Raw genomic sequence first — 17,836 nt, 5'->3', positions numbered from 1 at the left:
AACCTATGGCATGCGTGCCACAGGTGGCACGTAGAGCCCTCTCTGCAAGCACGGGAGCCGTTGCCCCAGCACAGCTTCGCTGCGCATGCGTGCGTGCATACCTCCCGCTGGTCAGCTGGTTTTTGGGTCCCTGCAGAGCGCAGGGTGCATGCTGGAGACATGCGCACATGCCTGGGGGGTGGGGTGCACACACGGGGGTTGTGCTCGCATATGCAGGGGGTGGGGCACACGTGAGAGATTGCGCGCAGATATGCGGGGGCGCATGCAGGGAGTAACGTGCGCGGGGGGCAGGGCATGCAGGGGGTGTTGCGCACGCATTGTATTATGGGTATGTGCGCACGCTTTCGGCACTCAGTGCTGAAAAGGTTAGCCATCACTGCCCTATAACATTCTGAACAAATAGCTGTCCAGTATCTTTTGAAAAACCTCTAGTGATGGAGAACCCACAAATTCTGGAGATAAGCCGTTCCATGGATTGACTGTTCTCATAGTCAAGAAATTTCTCCTTAGTTCTTATCTCTTGCCATCCATTACTTCTTGTCCTGCTCTCAGGTGCTTTGGAAAATAAATTGAACCCGTCTTCTCTGTGGCAGCCCCTCAAATATTGTAACCTGTTAACATGTCACCCCAGTTCTTCTCTTCATTAGACTGGAGATACTCAATTCCTGCTATCATTCTTTGTAACATTTAGCCTCCAGTGCCCTAATTTGTTTTTAAAATTATTGGGTGTTTTAAATTTGTCTCAGCCAAATTGTTTAATTCAGTTTTATTCTGTTTTTAAATTTTGTATTTATGTGTTTTATTCTGTGGCTGTTCACCACCCTGAGTCCTTCGGGAGTAGAGCGGTATATAAATCCAATAAATGAAATGAAATGAATGAAATGAAATTATGGTGGGTTCGCAAGAACCGGTGTCACGCACGCATTTGTAGTAGTTTGGAGAACCGGTAATAACATTGGCTGGCCATGCCCCTGAACTGGTCCCCGGCCCGATCGCCGCTCACTTACCTCGCCCACCTCATCAGAGGCTTTTTTTTTAAAAAAAAAACTTTTAAAAGCATTTTTTCTACAACCTCTAAGGCCGAAGAGGTTGTAGGAAAAAAAAAATGCCTTTAAAAGCCTCTGGCGATCCCAGCTGAGTTGCCTGATCGTCAGAGGCTTTTAAAAGCATTTTTTTTTCTGCAACCTCTTAAGGTTGTAGAAAAAAATGCTTTTAAAAGGGGAAAAAAAATATTGGCCACGCCCACCCAGTCACAGTATCCCCCCCACCAAGCTACACCCACAAAATAAGCCACGCCCACAGAACCGGTAGTAAAAATTTTTAGAACCCACCCCTGCCCTTATAATTATCTTTGTTGCTCTTCTCTGCACTTTTTCCAGAGTCTCAACATTTTTTTTTGTATTGTGGTGACCAAAACTGGGTGAAGTATTCGAAGTGTGGTCTTATAAAGTATAATGTGGTCTTATAAAGTATAAAATGGTTCCTTCATGTGATCTTGAATGTGATCTTGATCTCTCTCTTGATGCAACCCAGGCCTGCATTGGCTTTTTTAACTGCTTCAGCACAATTCTGACTCACACTTACGTGATTGTCCTAGACTAGGACTCCTAGATCCCTCTCACAAGTTAGTGCAGCTGAACCAGGTGCTGCCTATTCCATACCTGTGCATTTGGAGGTGAGCCAATGGCAATCGTGTGAAAACAGAGACATTGCTAGGACCATCGATCATGAGATTTGATTGTAAAGTTAGTTTTTCAGCACTGTCATAACTTCAGATGGTTGCTAAGCAGGGCAGTTGTTAAGTGAGGACTACCTTTATTCCGGCATGCTTACATGGTTTTCGGTTCAGCCACTGGCATCTTGACTCAAAAGGGGTTAAAAGCTTCTGAGAAAAGTGTTGTGTTAACTCTTGTGTAGCTGGTGGTCAGAATAGACTGCATTTATACCGTAGTTAAGATAGGTTAATTTAACCTCCATATGAATTAAAATTGGAGCTTTGTCCTGGAGGGCAGGGATTTGGGATACCCCCCCCCCCACTCCCTCCTCAACGGGTTCTTGAATTATTTCAAAAGAATTGGATCAACATTGAGGAAGCTGTGACTAAGTTCTTCTGTAACCTTTTTTTTAAAAAAATCTAGTCTGATTTTAATAAAACACTATCTTCCTTCTAGGATAAAGTAAATTATGCATTGAAAGCAGGAGTGAAATCAGGGGTGAAATGCTCCCGGTTCGGACCGGATCGCCCGATCTGGTAGTGATGGCGGCCGGTGGTTCGGAGAACCGGTAACAAAAATCCCTGCCCTCACTCACCCACCATGCCCAGCTGAGCCGCACGATCATCAGAGGCTTTTTTTTTTTTTAAACTTTTAAAAGCATTTTTTCTACAACCTCTTCTGACGAAAAAATGCTTTTAAAAGGAAAAAAAAAAAGCCTCTGATGATCGCGCGGCTCAGCTGGGATCGTCTGAGGTTTTTCAAAGCATTTTTTTTCTGCAACCTCTTGGCCGAAGAGATGGTAAAAAAAAATGCTTTGAAAAGTCTCTGACGATCCCAGCTGAGTTGCCTGATCGGCAGAGGCTTTTCAAAGCATTAGAAAAAATGCTTTGAAAAAAAAAAAGTTGGCCACGCCCACCCAGTCACATTACCCTACCACCACCAAGCCACGCCCACAGAACCAGTAGTAACAAATTTTTACATTTCACTCCTGGGTGAAATCTTACCTTCCCAACCTGTTCGGAAGTGCGCTTGCCGACCCTCTGCGCATGTGCAAACCGTTTTGCACATACGCAGAGGGTAAAAAAACAGGTTACTTCCTGGTTAAAACCAGGAAGTAACAATGACCGGGCGGGTGGGCGGAGCCTCAAGCTGTCATCGCTACCGGTTCTCCGAACTTTTCCGAACCAGGAGCATTTCACCCCTGATTGAAAAGAATGAAATCTTATTACTGGTTATCTTTGCTATCAATATCAATTTACTCTGGGTGCTTTGAAAAAAAAAAAAACAGAAGTGGCTTGCATTCTTCATTTACAAAAGCAAATAAATGGTGCAAATTATCACAGCAGGTTGCCGTGCCTATCAGCCGGCATTGTTAAAAGGCATTTGCATGCTAAATTCTTAGAAATAATCAGAGCAGATTTAGTAGTTTTCTTTAGCATAATTAAAGCTTTTCAGAAAAGAACATTACCAAATCCTTTGAAAGCTCTGATTAATGAGCAAGTGAGACCTAATTAGCACATAGCAGCTTGCCGTCTTTTTTGTTTTGTTTTGATTTTGTTTTTTCCTTGAGATTAAGATGAAAAGGAAAGTCTTCCAAAAAATAATTTTTCCCTTCTGCTTTTGATTCTTGGATGACAATTTCAGCTGCCCTGAAACTTCCCAGTAAAGTTTAGGATGAGCCCATGGAAAAGCAGACGCTGAATTCAAAGAAGAAACCGTGTCTTATCTGTTACTTCCCGATTATTCCTGGCCAATTTGGCAACGGGAATGGTCGTCCAAGACACTGCTGGAATCTCTGGAGCCCCCTCCAGTTGTTCTCATCTGTGTCCAGCGGTTCCAGCCGTGCCAAACATCACATCGTGTTTTGACAACCTGATCTTAACAAAAGACTGTTTTTTTTCTGACAGATATTCCTCGGCTTTCCTTCATCGTTCAATCCTGGTGTTTCTCCCAGAATCTGGAATAAGACCATTCCTCACTTAATGTCCTTTCTCTTAGTGACCGTTCAGAGTTACAGTAGAACACCCCACTCCCCCAAAACAAGATTATGAAGTTCTGATGGCTGCACACCTACCCACCCCCCCTTTCACCCTGTATTCACATGACCACATTTTGGGTGTTTGGCAAACTGACTTACCTTTAATGACAGTTTGCAGGGTTACACAGTCTTGTGACTGTGATCTGTGAGCTTTTTTTTTTTTTTTTTTTTTGCTGGTTTCCAGCCTAGAAGGGAAGGGAAGGGGAGGGGAGAGGAGAGGAGAGGAGAGGAGAGGAGAGGAGAGAAGAAAATATAAGAATAGAATACGGAATAGAGAAGAGAAAAGAGAATAAAGATAATGTAATGGAAGAGAAGAGAAGAGAAGAGAAGAGAAGAAGAGAAGGAGAATAGAGAATGGAATGGAATAAGAATAGACTAGACAATAGAATAGAATAGAATAGAATAGAATAGAATAGAATAGAATAGAATAGAATAGAATAGAATAGAATAGAATAGAATTTTATTGGCCAAGTGTGATTGGACACACAAAGAATTTGTCTTTGGTGCATATGCTCTCAGTGTACATTTACTGGGAGTACATTGCTCCCAGTTTCCAGCAAAACCACCCATTAAGTACAATGGATTTGCCTAACAACCACATCGTTCACTTAACAACCACTGCACTCAACTGTCTCAAAAATATAAAAAATATCAAAAATTTTGTGATCTCCTTAATGATCCCAATGACTCAACAACTATAATTCCGGGTTCAAATTATAATTCCGGGTCGTAAGTCAAGGAATACATGTAAATAAAGGCCAGTTCCACTACGATGCTGTTATCGATGAACATCCATCCATAGATTTTTGGAGGTTGTAGAGGCATGAATTTAATTGCCACATTTATCCAGATTAATCACCAAATTATGTTTTCTGAACGGGTCTTCCTTTATTTCAGTGGTAGGCAGCAAGCAAGGTGAGGGTTCTTTTCACCCCAAAATTTCATTCCAGTGGACAGGATGGTGTCAGATTCTTACGTAGCTCTTCTTCATTACATTTATTTTATTTATTTTGTCAAGAACGTATTAGGTAATTTATATAATTATAAGCATGAATTGAATACATAAAATAGATACAAGTAGAGGAAACATTAGGACAGGGACGGTAGGCACGCTGATGCTCTTATGCACGTCCCTTACACACCTCTTAGGAATGGGGTGAGGTCAACAGTAGACAGTCTTAGGTTAAAATTTTGGGGGTTTTGGGATGAAACCACAGAGTCAGGTAGTGCATTCCAGGCATTGACCACTCTGTTGCTGAAGTCATATTTTCTGCAATCTAGTTTGGAGCTGTTCACTTGAAGTTTGTATCTATTGTGTGCTCATGTATTGTTGTGGTTGAAGCTGAAGTAGTCATTGACAGGTAGGACATTGTAGCAGATAATTTTATGAGCTACGCTTAGGTCAGACCGAAGGCGGCATAGTTCTAAGTTTTCTAGGCCCAGAATGGCGAGCAGACTTGAAATTCTTGCGAGCAGAGGAGTAGAGGACTCTTCTTGTGAAATATTTCTGGACTGGTTTGATTGTATTAATATCTGATATGCAGTGCGGATTCCAGACAGACGAGCTGTATTCGAGAATTGGTCTGGCAAAGGTTTTGTATGCCCTAGTTTCCAGTGCGATGTTACCGGAGAAGAAGCTACGCAAGAACTGTCCATTTTCCACCTAGATCCGCGATGGCGAACCTATGGCATGTGTGCCGCAGGTGGCACATGTAGCCATATTGGTGGGCACCCAAGCTCGGCTCTGGGGTACAGGCCAGCTGATTTTTCAGGCCTTCTGGGCCCACCGGGAGTAGGGAAACAGGTTGTTTCCTGCCTCTGGAGGGCCTCGGGGGGGGCGTGAGGAAGGCCTGTTTTTCTCCCCCCCAGGCTCCAGAGTCTTTCTAGGAGCTTGGGGAGGGCAAAAACGGCCTTCCCCAGCCCCCCGGAAGCTGGAAACGGCCCATTTGCCAACTTCCGGTGGGACTGGAAGGCCCGTTTTTTGCTCTCCCCTGCCTCCAGAACCTTTCTAGGAGCCTGGGGAGTGCGAAAACGCCCCCCCCCCCGAGGCCCTCAGGAGGACGGAAATGGCCAGGAAACAGGGTTGCGCAAGCATGAGCGGGGGCTGCGGATAGAACTATGGATGTGGGCACGCGTGCGCGCAACCCCTGTCCTCTTCCCCCCCGCTCCTGGCACACGATGGCAAAAAGGTTAGCCATCACTGATCTAGATGGTATTTATAGCATGTGATTTTTCCAAAGTATGGCTAAGCCTTCTACTTGTAGTAAAACTTCATACATGTCAGTTTGGTTAGATGTTCTATCTATCAAAATTATAGGGAGTGAATTGGCCCACAAATCCATAAATTTCCGTAATCCATGGAAGAGCTTGTAGGTGCTCCATCACTGGAGGTTTTGAAGAAGAGCCTGGACGGCCACTTGTCTGAAGTGGAACAGGGTCTCCTGCTTGACCCGGAGGCTGGACTAGAAGACCTCCAAGGTCCCTTCCCACTCTGTTATTCTATGTTCTGTTTCCTAGTTCCAGCTTCTGTAATAAAAGTGTTTCTGCCTTCTGTAAGTTGTAACATCCAGAAGACGGTTTCCTTGTACAAATTAAGATGAGAAACGTAAACTAAGTATGTTAATGCCATTCTTATTTTTAAAATGTCCCGCTGGTGTATTGTGTATTACTGATTTGTTAATTTCTTTCTTTTTCTAGCCCAGCAGACCCGGTTATCCTAGTCCAAGATCAAGTGAAGGATTTTATCCCAGTCCACAGCACATGATACAACCCAATCACTACCAGGTAAAAGAATACAACCCCTCTTCCATGGTTTTCATATTTTACAATCCTAAGTGTTTGTAGGAGGAAAGAATCATATTATGTACGTTGGGGGATTTTTTTTGGTTTATTAACTAGGTTTATAGATATATGATTCATATGACTAAGGGCGAAGCCAACACAAGTGTGGACTATGAGTAATTGTGACGTATTTCGAAGAGAATTTAAAGTACACCCTCCTTTGGGCTGAGGGCAGGAAGAAAAATCACATTTAATTAATATTAAATTCAATTAATAGGATTTTTTTTCCATCACGTGTTTTAAAATTTTGCTATTCTTTCACGTTGAAAGTCATAATTTTGGCCAAAGCTTGTAGAGATCTTTGAGACCTCACCCAAGGCTTCTGAGGGCAATTTGTAATCCTAGATCCTTTAAGAATCATTTGGGGATAATCGGGATTAAAAATGAAGCACTGTGAAGGGACGTTGAAGGAGCATATATAGCCTTGAAAAAGGGCAATCAAGAGGAACATGGTAGCTGTTACATGCAGTCCTCAACTTACGACCACAATTAGGATCAGAATTTCTCTTGCAAAGCAAGGCGATTATTGAAGGACTCACACCCGATTTTACGACTTTTTTTTTTTTTGCCATGGTTGTTAAGCAAATTGTGGCAGTTGTTAAGTGAATCCAGCTTCCCCCCCCAAGACCTTGCTTGTCAGAAGCCGGCTGGGAAAGTCACAACTGGTGATCACAGGACCCTGGGATTCCATTTAACGGCCAAATGCTCAAATTTTGATCACATGATGGTGGGAATGCTGCGACACTTATAAGGGTGAGAACCAGTCATAAGTCACTTTCTCTAGTGCTGTTGCAACTTGGAACAGTCACTAAACAGATGGTTGTAAGTTGAGAACCACCCGGACATAAGTAGAGGTCCAGGCCTTTTCCCTCAAATCCAGGTTGAGGGACATGAAATAAGGGCTTTCAATACCCCCGTTTTATCCAGAGAATTTGCCATTCCACCTCTTGGATCGTGCGCCAAGTTGCCAATGTCACCCAGGCTTGAAAGTGATTAAGATTGTGCCTTTCAGAATCTTTTAGAAAAAAAAATCATTTTCCTTTTTGCAGGGGGTATTAGCTGAGAATTTCTTACAATTGTTGCACAAGAAGCATGCAAGGCTTATAACATTTTGAATGCAGGCCTGTACTTTTAAAACAAAAGCCATCCTTTTGTTTTAAAATACTCTTGATTCCTATTAGAAGAAATAGTAGAAAGTTCCCCAGCTAGTTGGAAACAGCTGTTTAGTAGCTTTCTGTTGTACATTTGGAAACTTTTCAGATTAAAATTCTGAGAGTTGATAGTCCACAGGTCTTAAAGTTGCCAAGGTTGGACACCACTGACTTAGATCAATTAACATTAATCGATCTAAGTCAGTGGTGTCCAATCTTGGCAACGTCAACTCGCAGAATTCCCCAGCATGGCTGGCTGGCTGGCTGAGGAATTCTGGAAGTTGAAGTCCACAAGTCTTAAAGTTGCCAAAGTTGGATACCCCTGATCTATCTGAACACCATGTGCTTGTGTATCATCTGTGTATCGAAAGTTCTAATACCATAAGAGCAGGGGTGAAATCCATCAGGTTCTGGTGAACCGGTAGCGGAAATTTTGAGTAGCCTGGAGAATCGGCAAATACCACCTCTGGCTGGCCCCAGAGTGGAGTGGGAATGGAGATTTTGCAATATCCTTCCCCCAGGAGTGGGGAGGGAATGGGGATTTTGCAGTATCCTTCCCCTGGAATGGGGTGGGAATGGAGATTTTGCAATATCTTTCCCCCAGGAGTGGGGAGGGAATGGGGATTTTGCAACATCTTTCCCTCAGGAGTGGGGAGGGAATGGGGATTTTGCAGTATCCTTCCCCTGGAATGGGGTGGGAATGGAGATTCTGCAGTATCCTTCCCCTGCCATGCCCAACAAGCCACGCCCACCAAGCCACACCCCGCCACGCCCACAGAACTGGTAGTAAAAAAAGAAATTGGATTTCACCAGTGCATAAGACTATGAAGTTGAAAGGTCAGGAGCTCTTCAGAAATTCAGGACTACCATAGTAGCCCTGGGGGTCATAATGAGTTTAATTTATGTGGAAAGCTGCAGATGGGCTCTCGGTTGAAGTTGACTGTTTGTGCCAACTTCTGTAAGGAGGGCACACCTGTTTAGTCAACCTAAAGCATTTGATGGTTTCTGAGGGGGCTTTGGGAAGTCCCCAAGGTTTTGGTGGGCAGTTGTATTGAGGCTTTGCCTCTTGGAACATAGTGGCTGCCTTAGATAAGATGGAGTGAAGTGACAGAAAAGATACTTCGAGTAAGTTGAGTAAATGTCCATGTCCAAGGCTGTCTCATGGCAGTGCAGGTAGTTTTCACTAAATAATTGCCCTGTTAATGACCATTTGAAGTTACGATATGCTGAAAAAATAACGGTTACCACTTCTCATCCGAAAAGCTCCTCCAGTAGATCTGTAGAATTTTTCTGGAAATCCGTTCCTACTCCCACACCATGGCTAAAAGTCTATGGAGATTCTCAGTCATCTTTCAAAGAAAACAAGAAAGTCCAGTTGCCTCCTGAAAAAGCACTTTCGGGACAACCATGACCCGATGACTGTGAATCTCTACAGACCTTCAGCTATGCCCTTTGGGATGAACACCCTTCGAATGGTGTGGGAGTATAAATGGATTTCCAGAAAAATTGCAGACTACAGGAACCATTTGCATTACTCAGGTGACTCTGAGGACACAGATAAACCTCCAAGTGGCCTCAATGACTCTCTAAAAAAGATGCAAATGACCAGCTGTCTGCAAGGAGTATCAATCCTTCTGTTCCCCCACTATCCAGTCAGAGCTGAAGAAGCTTCTTGGATGAGAAGTGAAACGTCTTCAAAGACAAAACAAAAAACTCCAGTTGCCTCCTGAAAAAGCACCTTTGGGACAACCCAAAGAGCCTTGATAGTACAGGGGTTTAGTGCACCCTGTTATTAACACAGCTGCCTGCAATTTCTGCTGGTTCGAATCTCTCCAAGGCTCAAGGTTGACTCAACCTTCCATCCTTTCTAAGGTAGGTGAAATGAGGATCCAGTTTGTGGGGGCAATAAGCTGACTTTGTATAAAATATACAAAAGAATGAAGGCTATTGCTTAACGCATTGTAAGCCGCCCTGAGTCTCCGGAGAAGGGTGGCATATAAATCAAATTAAAAAAAAACAAAACCATGACCTGAATGACTGAGAATCTCCATAATCTTTACAACTGACTCTCAAATTTACTACTATTGTAGTATCCCCTCAGTAATTTGATTTCCATTCTCACTTGGCTTTCAACAAGCAAATTCAATGAAGATGTCTCATTAAACAACTAGTTGCCTTGGTAGTACAGTGGTCTAAAGCACCCTGTTATTAAGACCAGCTGCCTGCAATTAAAGTAAGTTCGAATCTTGCCAGGCTCAAGGTTGACTCAGCCTTCCATCCTTTCTAAGGTGGGTAAATTGAGGACCCAGTTTGTGGGGGCAATAAGCTGACTTTGTATAAATATACAAAAGTATGAAGGCTATTGCTTAAGGCATTGTAAGCCGCCCTGAGTCTCCGGAGAAGGGCGGCATATAAATCAAATAAAAAAAAAAAAAACTATGGTGATTCTCTTAATGACTGCAGGTCATTAAGCGATGCTGTAAGTCTGGCATGTTCCCATGTTTCACTTAACAACCACATCTCTCGGCAACAGAGTTGCCGTTCTCGGTTGTGGTTGTTGGGTGAGGACTACCTATAAAAAGGAGCAACCTATGAATATTTCGCCACTCTTATTGCAACTACTTTTTTTTTTTAAAAAGTGACTCAAACCCTTTTAGGCAAGGATGGGCTAAAATAGCATTTGTTGATGCCCTACGAATTATATTTGGAGTATCCGGTGGAAAAAGTCCCTAGGACTTGACTCTTGTCTGAGTTGGAAGCCAGCTGGTCTGTTTCTATGGGATTGACTGAGATTACATCATGTGGGGTTATTTAGGATGAGTTTGAGCTTGTTCAAAGGAAGAGGGCTGGGTTTCTGATGATGCTGGGTTTGTGAAAGCCTCTTAAGGCAGATGGATCAATGAAAAATGCTTTCTTTTATATTAAGTGTTTTTTTATTAAGTTATTAAGTATTATAAAATACAAAAGTAAATAAAAGAGCAGTGGAAGGGGAGGGGAAAAGGGGAAGAGAAGGTAGGGAAAAGAAAAGAAAAGAAAAAGAAGCATTGATTTCTGACTCTCTCTGTTGCAGTAAAATAAGGCATTAATATCAAATCACAGCTTTTCGTTTTCCCATAATAATATGAACAAGTCATTTCTATAAAGGTCTATCAGTCTAATCTCTAAAACCCAAAATCAGAGTTTCATTCTTTTCCACATCAAGCATGAAGTTCAGAAGTGGTTTCCACATGGAAACAAAAGTACTTATGTTCTTTTCTTTAATCAGAGTAGCCAGTTTTGCCATTTCAGCCAACTCCATGGAAAATGCTTTCTTGAGTGAGGGGGTGCTACCTCCAGCCTTGGTGGATCTTGGTACGCCTCCTGTCAAGAAATCAACGTGATGTGAAGCATTATAATCAACCTCCTTTTGTGGGGGGAAGGTTCTTGAGAAGATGGTAGGTTTACAGCTGGCCAGAAGGAAGTAGATGACCTTCACTCTTTTTAGTCTGGGTTCAAGGTTACACAGGGTAGTTTAAACTACATTGATTATACTTGTGGGTGGCGTCTGGTGGGAGTGAAACTTTTATGTTCCTGCTTCCCTTCTCAGTGACTTTTGGGGCAAGACATCTTTATGGGTCAGCGGTTGGGAGTGGGAGTGGGAGGTACTCTTCCGCAGTAATTATCCCAATTTAATGGGGTGGTTCTCGTCTGCTGGTGGAGAGAGATTGAATCCAATGGCCCTCTAACATGGGGTCTCTCGTGATTTGGTGCTTTCTCCATTCCAGTTTAACAATGACGTGAAAACTGCTGGGTGACGTTATCTTTAGGAGGTTAGGCACCATCAGTTTGCTAATGATGTCCAGTCGAACCCCAAGTTAAACAGGTGATGCAACTGAGTTGTTGAAATCCTCGGAGGCTGTCAGGGCCTGGCTAGGATAGGATTTATTCTAATGAGTAGTTATGGGGTCAGAAGCCATGTGACTGTAGGGATATGCTGTCTCCTGTAATGCTGTACACCAGGGGTCTCCAGCTTGGCAACTTTAAGTCTTGTGGACTTCAACTCCCAGAATTCCTTGACTTGTGGGAGTTGGTCCACAAGTCTTAAACTTGCCAAGAATTCTGGGAGTTGAAGTCCACAAGTCTTAAACTTGCCAAGCTTGGAGACCCCTGATCTACACTGAACTGGCTCATACTTTGGAGGTCCTCTTGGACTCACAAATCTTGCTGTGGCCAGGAGGATCTTCTCAGAATTTCATCTATTGTTTCAATTATGACCTTTTGGAGAGCAAGAGGCTCTTTTTATTCACCTCCCATTTGGACTCTTGTAATATACTGCACCTGGGAATATTCTTGAAAACCACTGTGAAAACGACAGTAACTATGTGAGAGGGACCTTGGAGCCCTAGTGTACGGTCAAACATGAGCCAGCAATGTGTGGCAGCAGCCAAAAAAGCTAATACAATCCTCGGTTGTGTAAACAATCCTTAGTAAGGCCACGCCTGGAATACTGCATCCAGTTTGGGTCACCACTTTACCAAAAAAGATGTTGAGACTTTGGAAAAAGGGAAGAGAAGAGCAACTAAGGTGATTTAAGGCCTGGAGACTAAAACATATGAAGAACGGTTGCAGAAATTGGGTATGGCTAATTTAGAGAAAAGAAGGACTAGGGGTGACATGATAGCAGTCTTCCAGTATTGCAGGGGTTGCCCCAAAGAAGAAGGGGTCAAATTATTTCCCAAAGCACCAGAAGGCAGGACAAGAAACAATCGGTAGAAGGTAATCGAGGAGAGAAGCAACCTAGAACGAAGGAGAAACTTCCTAACAGTGAGAACAATCAACTAATGGAACAGCTTTGCCTTCAGAAGTTGTAGGAGCTTCATCACTGGAGGATTTTAAGAAAACACTGGACAGTCGCTTGTCTGAAATTTATCAGTCCAATTTATTTATTAGTCCAATTTATATGTCGCCCTTCTCCGTAGACTCAGGGTGGCTTACAATGCATTATAGCAATAGCCTGCATACTTTTTTGTATATACCTGCTTATTAGGGCTTTCAGCCCCGCCAAGCGGTGTTGTTCTATACAAAGTTGGCTTATTGCCCCCACAATCTGGGTCTTCAATTTACCTACCTCAAAAGGATGGAAAGCTGAGTCAACCTTGAGCCTGGTGAGATTCAAACTTGCACTAATTGCAGGCAGCTGGCAGCTAAGTGCTAGCACTTAACAGCACTTTAGTCCGCTGCACCACCGAGGCTCTTTTTTAGCATAGTGCTAAAATAACATAGTGTTTCCTGCTTGAGCAAGGGCTTGGACTAGAAGACTCCAAGGTCTCTTCCAGCTCTTCTGATTCTATTCTTAGAAGCTATAGCTAGTGTAGGATACTATAGTTAGGTATCAACATGCCTCAAGATGTGGATTGTCGCCTTTTAAACCCTTCATTTCTCAGGACTTAGATATCTACAGAATTCTTGCTCCCAGGAGTTTCTGCCTTCCAATTAAATCAGAAAAAAAAAATGGGCTGCCTCTGGATTCCTTCTCTTGAGAATGCCATTGAAGATAAGCCTCCTTGATCTTGGTCCCCTTTCTCTGGAACAGCATCTTCAGGGAAAATACATCCCAACACATTTGGGATTCAGGAAGCCAAGCTACTCTTTTTTTTTTTTTTTTTGCTGTTTTAATCTTGTCTGTGCATGGTAGGGATTGTAAGCCATTCAGAGTTGGTTGAAATTTGGAGCAGCAGATAAGCTGAATAAAATAAATTAAAAATAAATCCAGTCATTTTTATTCTCAGGAAATTAATGATTGGTTAACACCAGGCTAAGTATTGGATGCATGATTAGATACATACGTCACATTTTTATTGCAAGCAACAATGCCCATTATCTCCCCACCCCCAATTATTTTTCCATACCTCTCCCGCCCACTGCCTTTATTTATAAGTTCCTACAGCATGGGATGTAAGGCTGATGTAAGACTTCACGGCGTCCTGAAGGATTTGTCTGTATCTTTTGGTAGGTTTCAGGCTATCCCGGTTCCCATGGAATTCCAACCCTGGCAGGTAGCATTTATCCAGGACAAGCCTCTCTTTTGGATCAGACAGATTCCTGGAACCATCGGTCTCAAGAAATATCCATGTGGCAACCCAACATGGAGGTAATTTCCACCTAGTTATTTCACAGACCATTTTTTCCCCTCCCTCTTTTTGATGTGTCTCTGTGCTGATGCATATGTTATATTCCTTAAATATCATGGGGGAATTGAAAGACCACCTAGATTTGTCAGTTAATCTTCCTGATGAAGTTCAGATGGGTCTGCTCATGGATATTTCCTGTGAAGTCAAGTTAGCCCATATCAAAGAGCTATTTAGGAATAATTTAACAGCCAAGGGAACAGCGTGCCCTCAGACATTGTGGGTGCTTCATCACTGGTGGCTTTCAAGAAGTGACAGGACGGCCACTGGTCAGAAATGGCATAGGGCCTCCTGCTTGAGCAGGAGGGTGGCCTAGATGACCCACAAAGTCCCTGTTATTCTGTTATTCCTGTGGCTCATTATTCATCCACTTAAAAATTTTGAGACAGTGTTGAGATGTCATGACTTCCGGGGCAAGTGTGGGTAAGTCATTACTGATATTTGTGGCCTCGTTTGGCAGGATATAGTTTTAGTTTTATTTCTGTTTGGTAGATTATTGTAATCCAGATAGGAGGAAATTTTTACAGTTCTGCTAGAATTAGCATGGCTTACAACTTGTGCAAAGATTCAAGACCAGTAAGGTTGCCCAACTCCCAAACATTTGATGATCTGAATGCCTTTCTATTAGCACTTATGATTGACAGGTGTACTTGACATTCAAAGACTGGATCACTCCATTGCGCAGAACCCAAAACATTTTGAAGCTAAAATGATGTTGGCGGCAGTGAAAAGGGGGGAAATTATGTTGATGGCAAATTTGGAATTAGCGTGATTGAACAGAAGCTAGAATTCACTAGATGTTCTGACTTAGGCTCCCTTAAAAAGCAGGAAGCAGAGTTTTGGTCCCGACAAAACCTCTTTTATTTACACGACTGTGAATTACTTTCATTCACAGTCAGCAAGGCTTATCCAAACAGTTTTTCAAAGGAATATTTATCAACACACCTTATCTCGCTTGGCAAGCTGCCACGTAACTTGTTTCCAAATGCAGAGTAAGGCAAAATGTGGCACAGAGTCTCTTAGAGTCACGAACAGAACTTTTCCACTCTTGAAATGACCGAATGAACGAATTGTTTCCTGCAAAAGCCCCCTTCCCATTCACTCCTTTTTTGTTTCCTAGGGGAGGGGCCAATCATCTCCAAGACGTGGCTTTACTCCCAAGTCGACCCTGCTTTCTGACTTGTTCTTGTCTTCTGGCAGCTCCGCGCATGCGCACACTGGGAATGGGCTCCAGCTGTTCCTCTGCCTCACTGCTGTCTATCTCCCTCTCTGCCTCCGATGCAGAGCCCTCGTCCGAGCTTTCCCCAGCCCCCAGGACTGGCCCTTGTTCCTCCCCAACCTCCTCACTGTCTGACTCTGCTGGCCGATGGCGGGCCACAACACTAGAATTCACTAGAAGCTTTACTGTAGCAGTGATGTAAGCGTATAAGTTGGCAGAGGTGGGCAGCTATGGCCCTTCGAGGACCTGTCGACTTCACATCTGGCTCAGGAATTCTACTAGTTGAAGTCCACAGGTCGTAAAAGGGGCCCTAGTTGCCCATCCTTGCTCTGAAAACATGGACAGGTGAGATTTATCACAAGTGTGTTAGGCCTTTGTGTGGATTATGAAAGCAGATGTTGGATGGCTGATGGGGTAACCAGCAGCTTTGATTCCACCATGTAACGGGCGATGACGAGAGCTTTGTTTAACGATCCTTCCTGTTGAATTGTTTCTGCATAGTTTCTAATGTATTTTGAAACTTCAGCTGTTCCGGATATGTATTATTGACTTGGGATCAGTGTGTGACTCTTTTGTCTTAATGATTTCTTCAGCTATTGGACCATTCCTGGATGCAGTTGGTTATGCTTTATATAAAGCATTGCAGAAATTGGGGTGAGGCTGTCAGGGTTCCAAGTAATAGACCCATAGCAAGCAAAACTCGGAGGCAGGTAGATTCCTCAAAGAATAGCTTTATTGGATATATCATATTGGCACAGATCTGGTGAAAACCGACTCTGAAGGTTCCCGCGGGTTTCACCTAATTAAAAAAAGAAGTTTTCCCTCAAACCGCAATCAGTCAGTCACACGGCCCAATCAAGGCACTGCCTGGTGACATCACTCCTCCTTCCTCTGACCAGGTGTGAGAATGTCCTTGCTTCCCAAGAGAAAGTATTTTGTTTTGGCTACAAAACCCCAGCTATCTCTAGTCCCCCCCCCCTCCCTATCCCTCAGCTCCAGTGTGGCAACCCTGAAGCTCCAAGATGGCTTTGGCCAGGTCAGCTTCAGGGTTGACAGGGGCCACTTCGAACAACATTATCTCAAGCAGATTGGTGTGGTGGTTAAGATCCTTTCTGTTTGTCTGTCACTGTTGCTGCCATCAAAGAAAACGAGTATCTCCATTTGTATTGTGTTGCCAGTAGGGTAGAACTTCTTTCAGGCACCAATTAGCGTTTAAACATACTTGCTGGTATCCTTAAGATTTATATTGACTGTTTCCCTATGACGATGATTCTTGACAAGCGTATCTTTTCTTTTATGTACACTGAGAGCGTATGCACCAAGACAAATTCCTTGTATATCCAGTCACACTTGGCCAAGAAAGATTTCTGTTCTGTTCTGTTCTGTTCTGTTCTGTTCTGTTCTGTTCTGTTCTATTCTATTCTATTCTATTCTACTCTACTCTACTCTACTCTACTCTACTCTACTCTACTCTACTCTACTCTACTCTACTCTACTCTACTCTACTCTACTCTACTCTACTCTACTCTGCATTATATCCTATTCTGTATTCTATTCTATTCTGTTCTGTTCTGTTCTGTTCTGTTCTACTCTACTCTACTCTACTCTACTCTACTCTACTCTACTCTACTCTACTCTACTCTACTCAGCATTCTATTCTATTCTATTCTATTCTATTCTATTCTATTCTATTCTATTCTATTCTATTCTATTCTATTCTATTCTATTCTATTCTATTCTATTCTATTCTATTCTATTCGACAGAAAGTTTAGCCAGGTGACTGTGGTTACTTCTTTTCTTGTACTTTCTGCAAGTGTCAAAGTAGAAAGAAAGAAACACAACCCTGCATTTAAGTTGGCTATCCCCTTCACAGGTCTTAAAATATAATTAAAACCAGAGAGGGTTTAAAGAAAAATATCTGTATTTTATTGCTTCCTCGAATGCCATTTTTAGCCGGGAGATATAATAAAGAAAAATATTTGAAAGAAAACTATTACAGATGTTTCTCAAAGTGTGAGTAAGATGGACATCCATCTTAGCATACAGTTTGTATGCCTTTCTGGCGTCTTCTTTTCTGCAGGATAAAGACTCAGGTGGAGGTTTGTATGCACGCATACACACCCTCACATAAGCAAGTGAGAGAGAAAGAAAATTTACTGTATTTTTCGGACTATAAGACACACCAGAGTATAAGACGCACTAAGATTTCGAAGAGGAAAACAAGTTTTTGGCCTCCGCGCATTCGGTTTTTGCCCTCCCCGGCCCCCAGGAGCACTCTGCAGGCCTCCCAAACCCTCTGTGCATACCATTTTTGCAAAAAACGGACCCGTTTTTGTCCTCCCGACCCCCCCCCCCCGGCATCCCATTTTTGCCTTCTCTAGCCCCCAGGAGCACTCTGCAGGCTCCCAAACATTCTGTGTGTCCCGTTTTTGTGACCAGAGTATAATTTTGGAAATTTGTGAAAACGGGACATGCAGGGCGGGGTTTTGGGAGACTGAAAATGGCTGTATTCGGTGTATAAGACGCACCAACATTTCCACCCCCTTTTTTTGGAGTGAGGGGAAGTGTGTCTTATACTCTGAAAAGTACGGTACTTCTTATACATTTTTCACTTGTTTCATCTCTAAATTCAATGTTCCTTTTTTCCATAATTTGTCATACCACATAATAAACAATACCACCACAAAGAGGCATTCTGGGATAC

The 17,836-nt window shown here is 43.0% G+C and overlaps 1 protein-coding gene across 36 annotated transcripts in view; it reads left to right on the top strand.

Moving 5' to 3' along the window:
* PTK2 (protein tyrosine kinase 2) overlaps positions 1–17,836 on the top strand; it is a 239,852-nt gene that overhangs the window by 187,125 nt on the left and 34,891 nt on the right. For 26 of the 36 annotated variants that reach the window (XM_087890943.1, XM_087890936.1, XM_087890928.1 and 23 more), the window contains 2 exons: positions 6,451–6,537; positions 13,738–13,875. In XM_087890943.1, coding sequence (XP_087747069.1) covers positions 6,451–6,537; positions 13,738–13,875 — 225 coding nt within the window. The remainder of the gene's footprint in view (positions 1–6,450; positions 6,538–13,737; positions 13,876–17,836) is intronic. The other 10 variants (XM_087890946.1, XM_087890944.1, XM_087890942.1 and 7 more) reach the window with 1 other exon arrangement.

The sequence above is a fragment of the Pantherophis guttatus genome, chromosome 3 (genome assembly GCF_059756535.1).
Source record: "Pantherophis guttatus breed Tessera chromosome 3, ASM5975653v1, whole genome shotgun sequence".
In the NCBI taxonomy this organism is placed as follows: Eukaryota; Metazoa; Chordata; class Lepidosauria; order Squamata; family Colubridae; genus Pantherophis; species Pantherophis guttatus.
The sequence above is the reverse complement of the archived record's forward strand: the minus strand, read 5'-3'. Positions and strand labels throughout refer to the sequence as shown.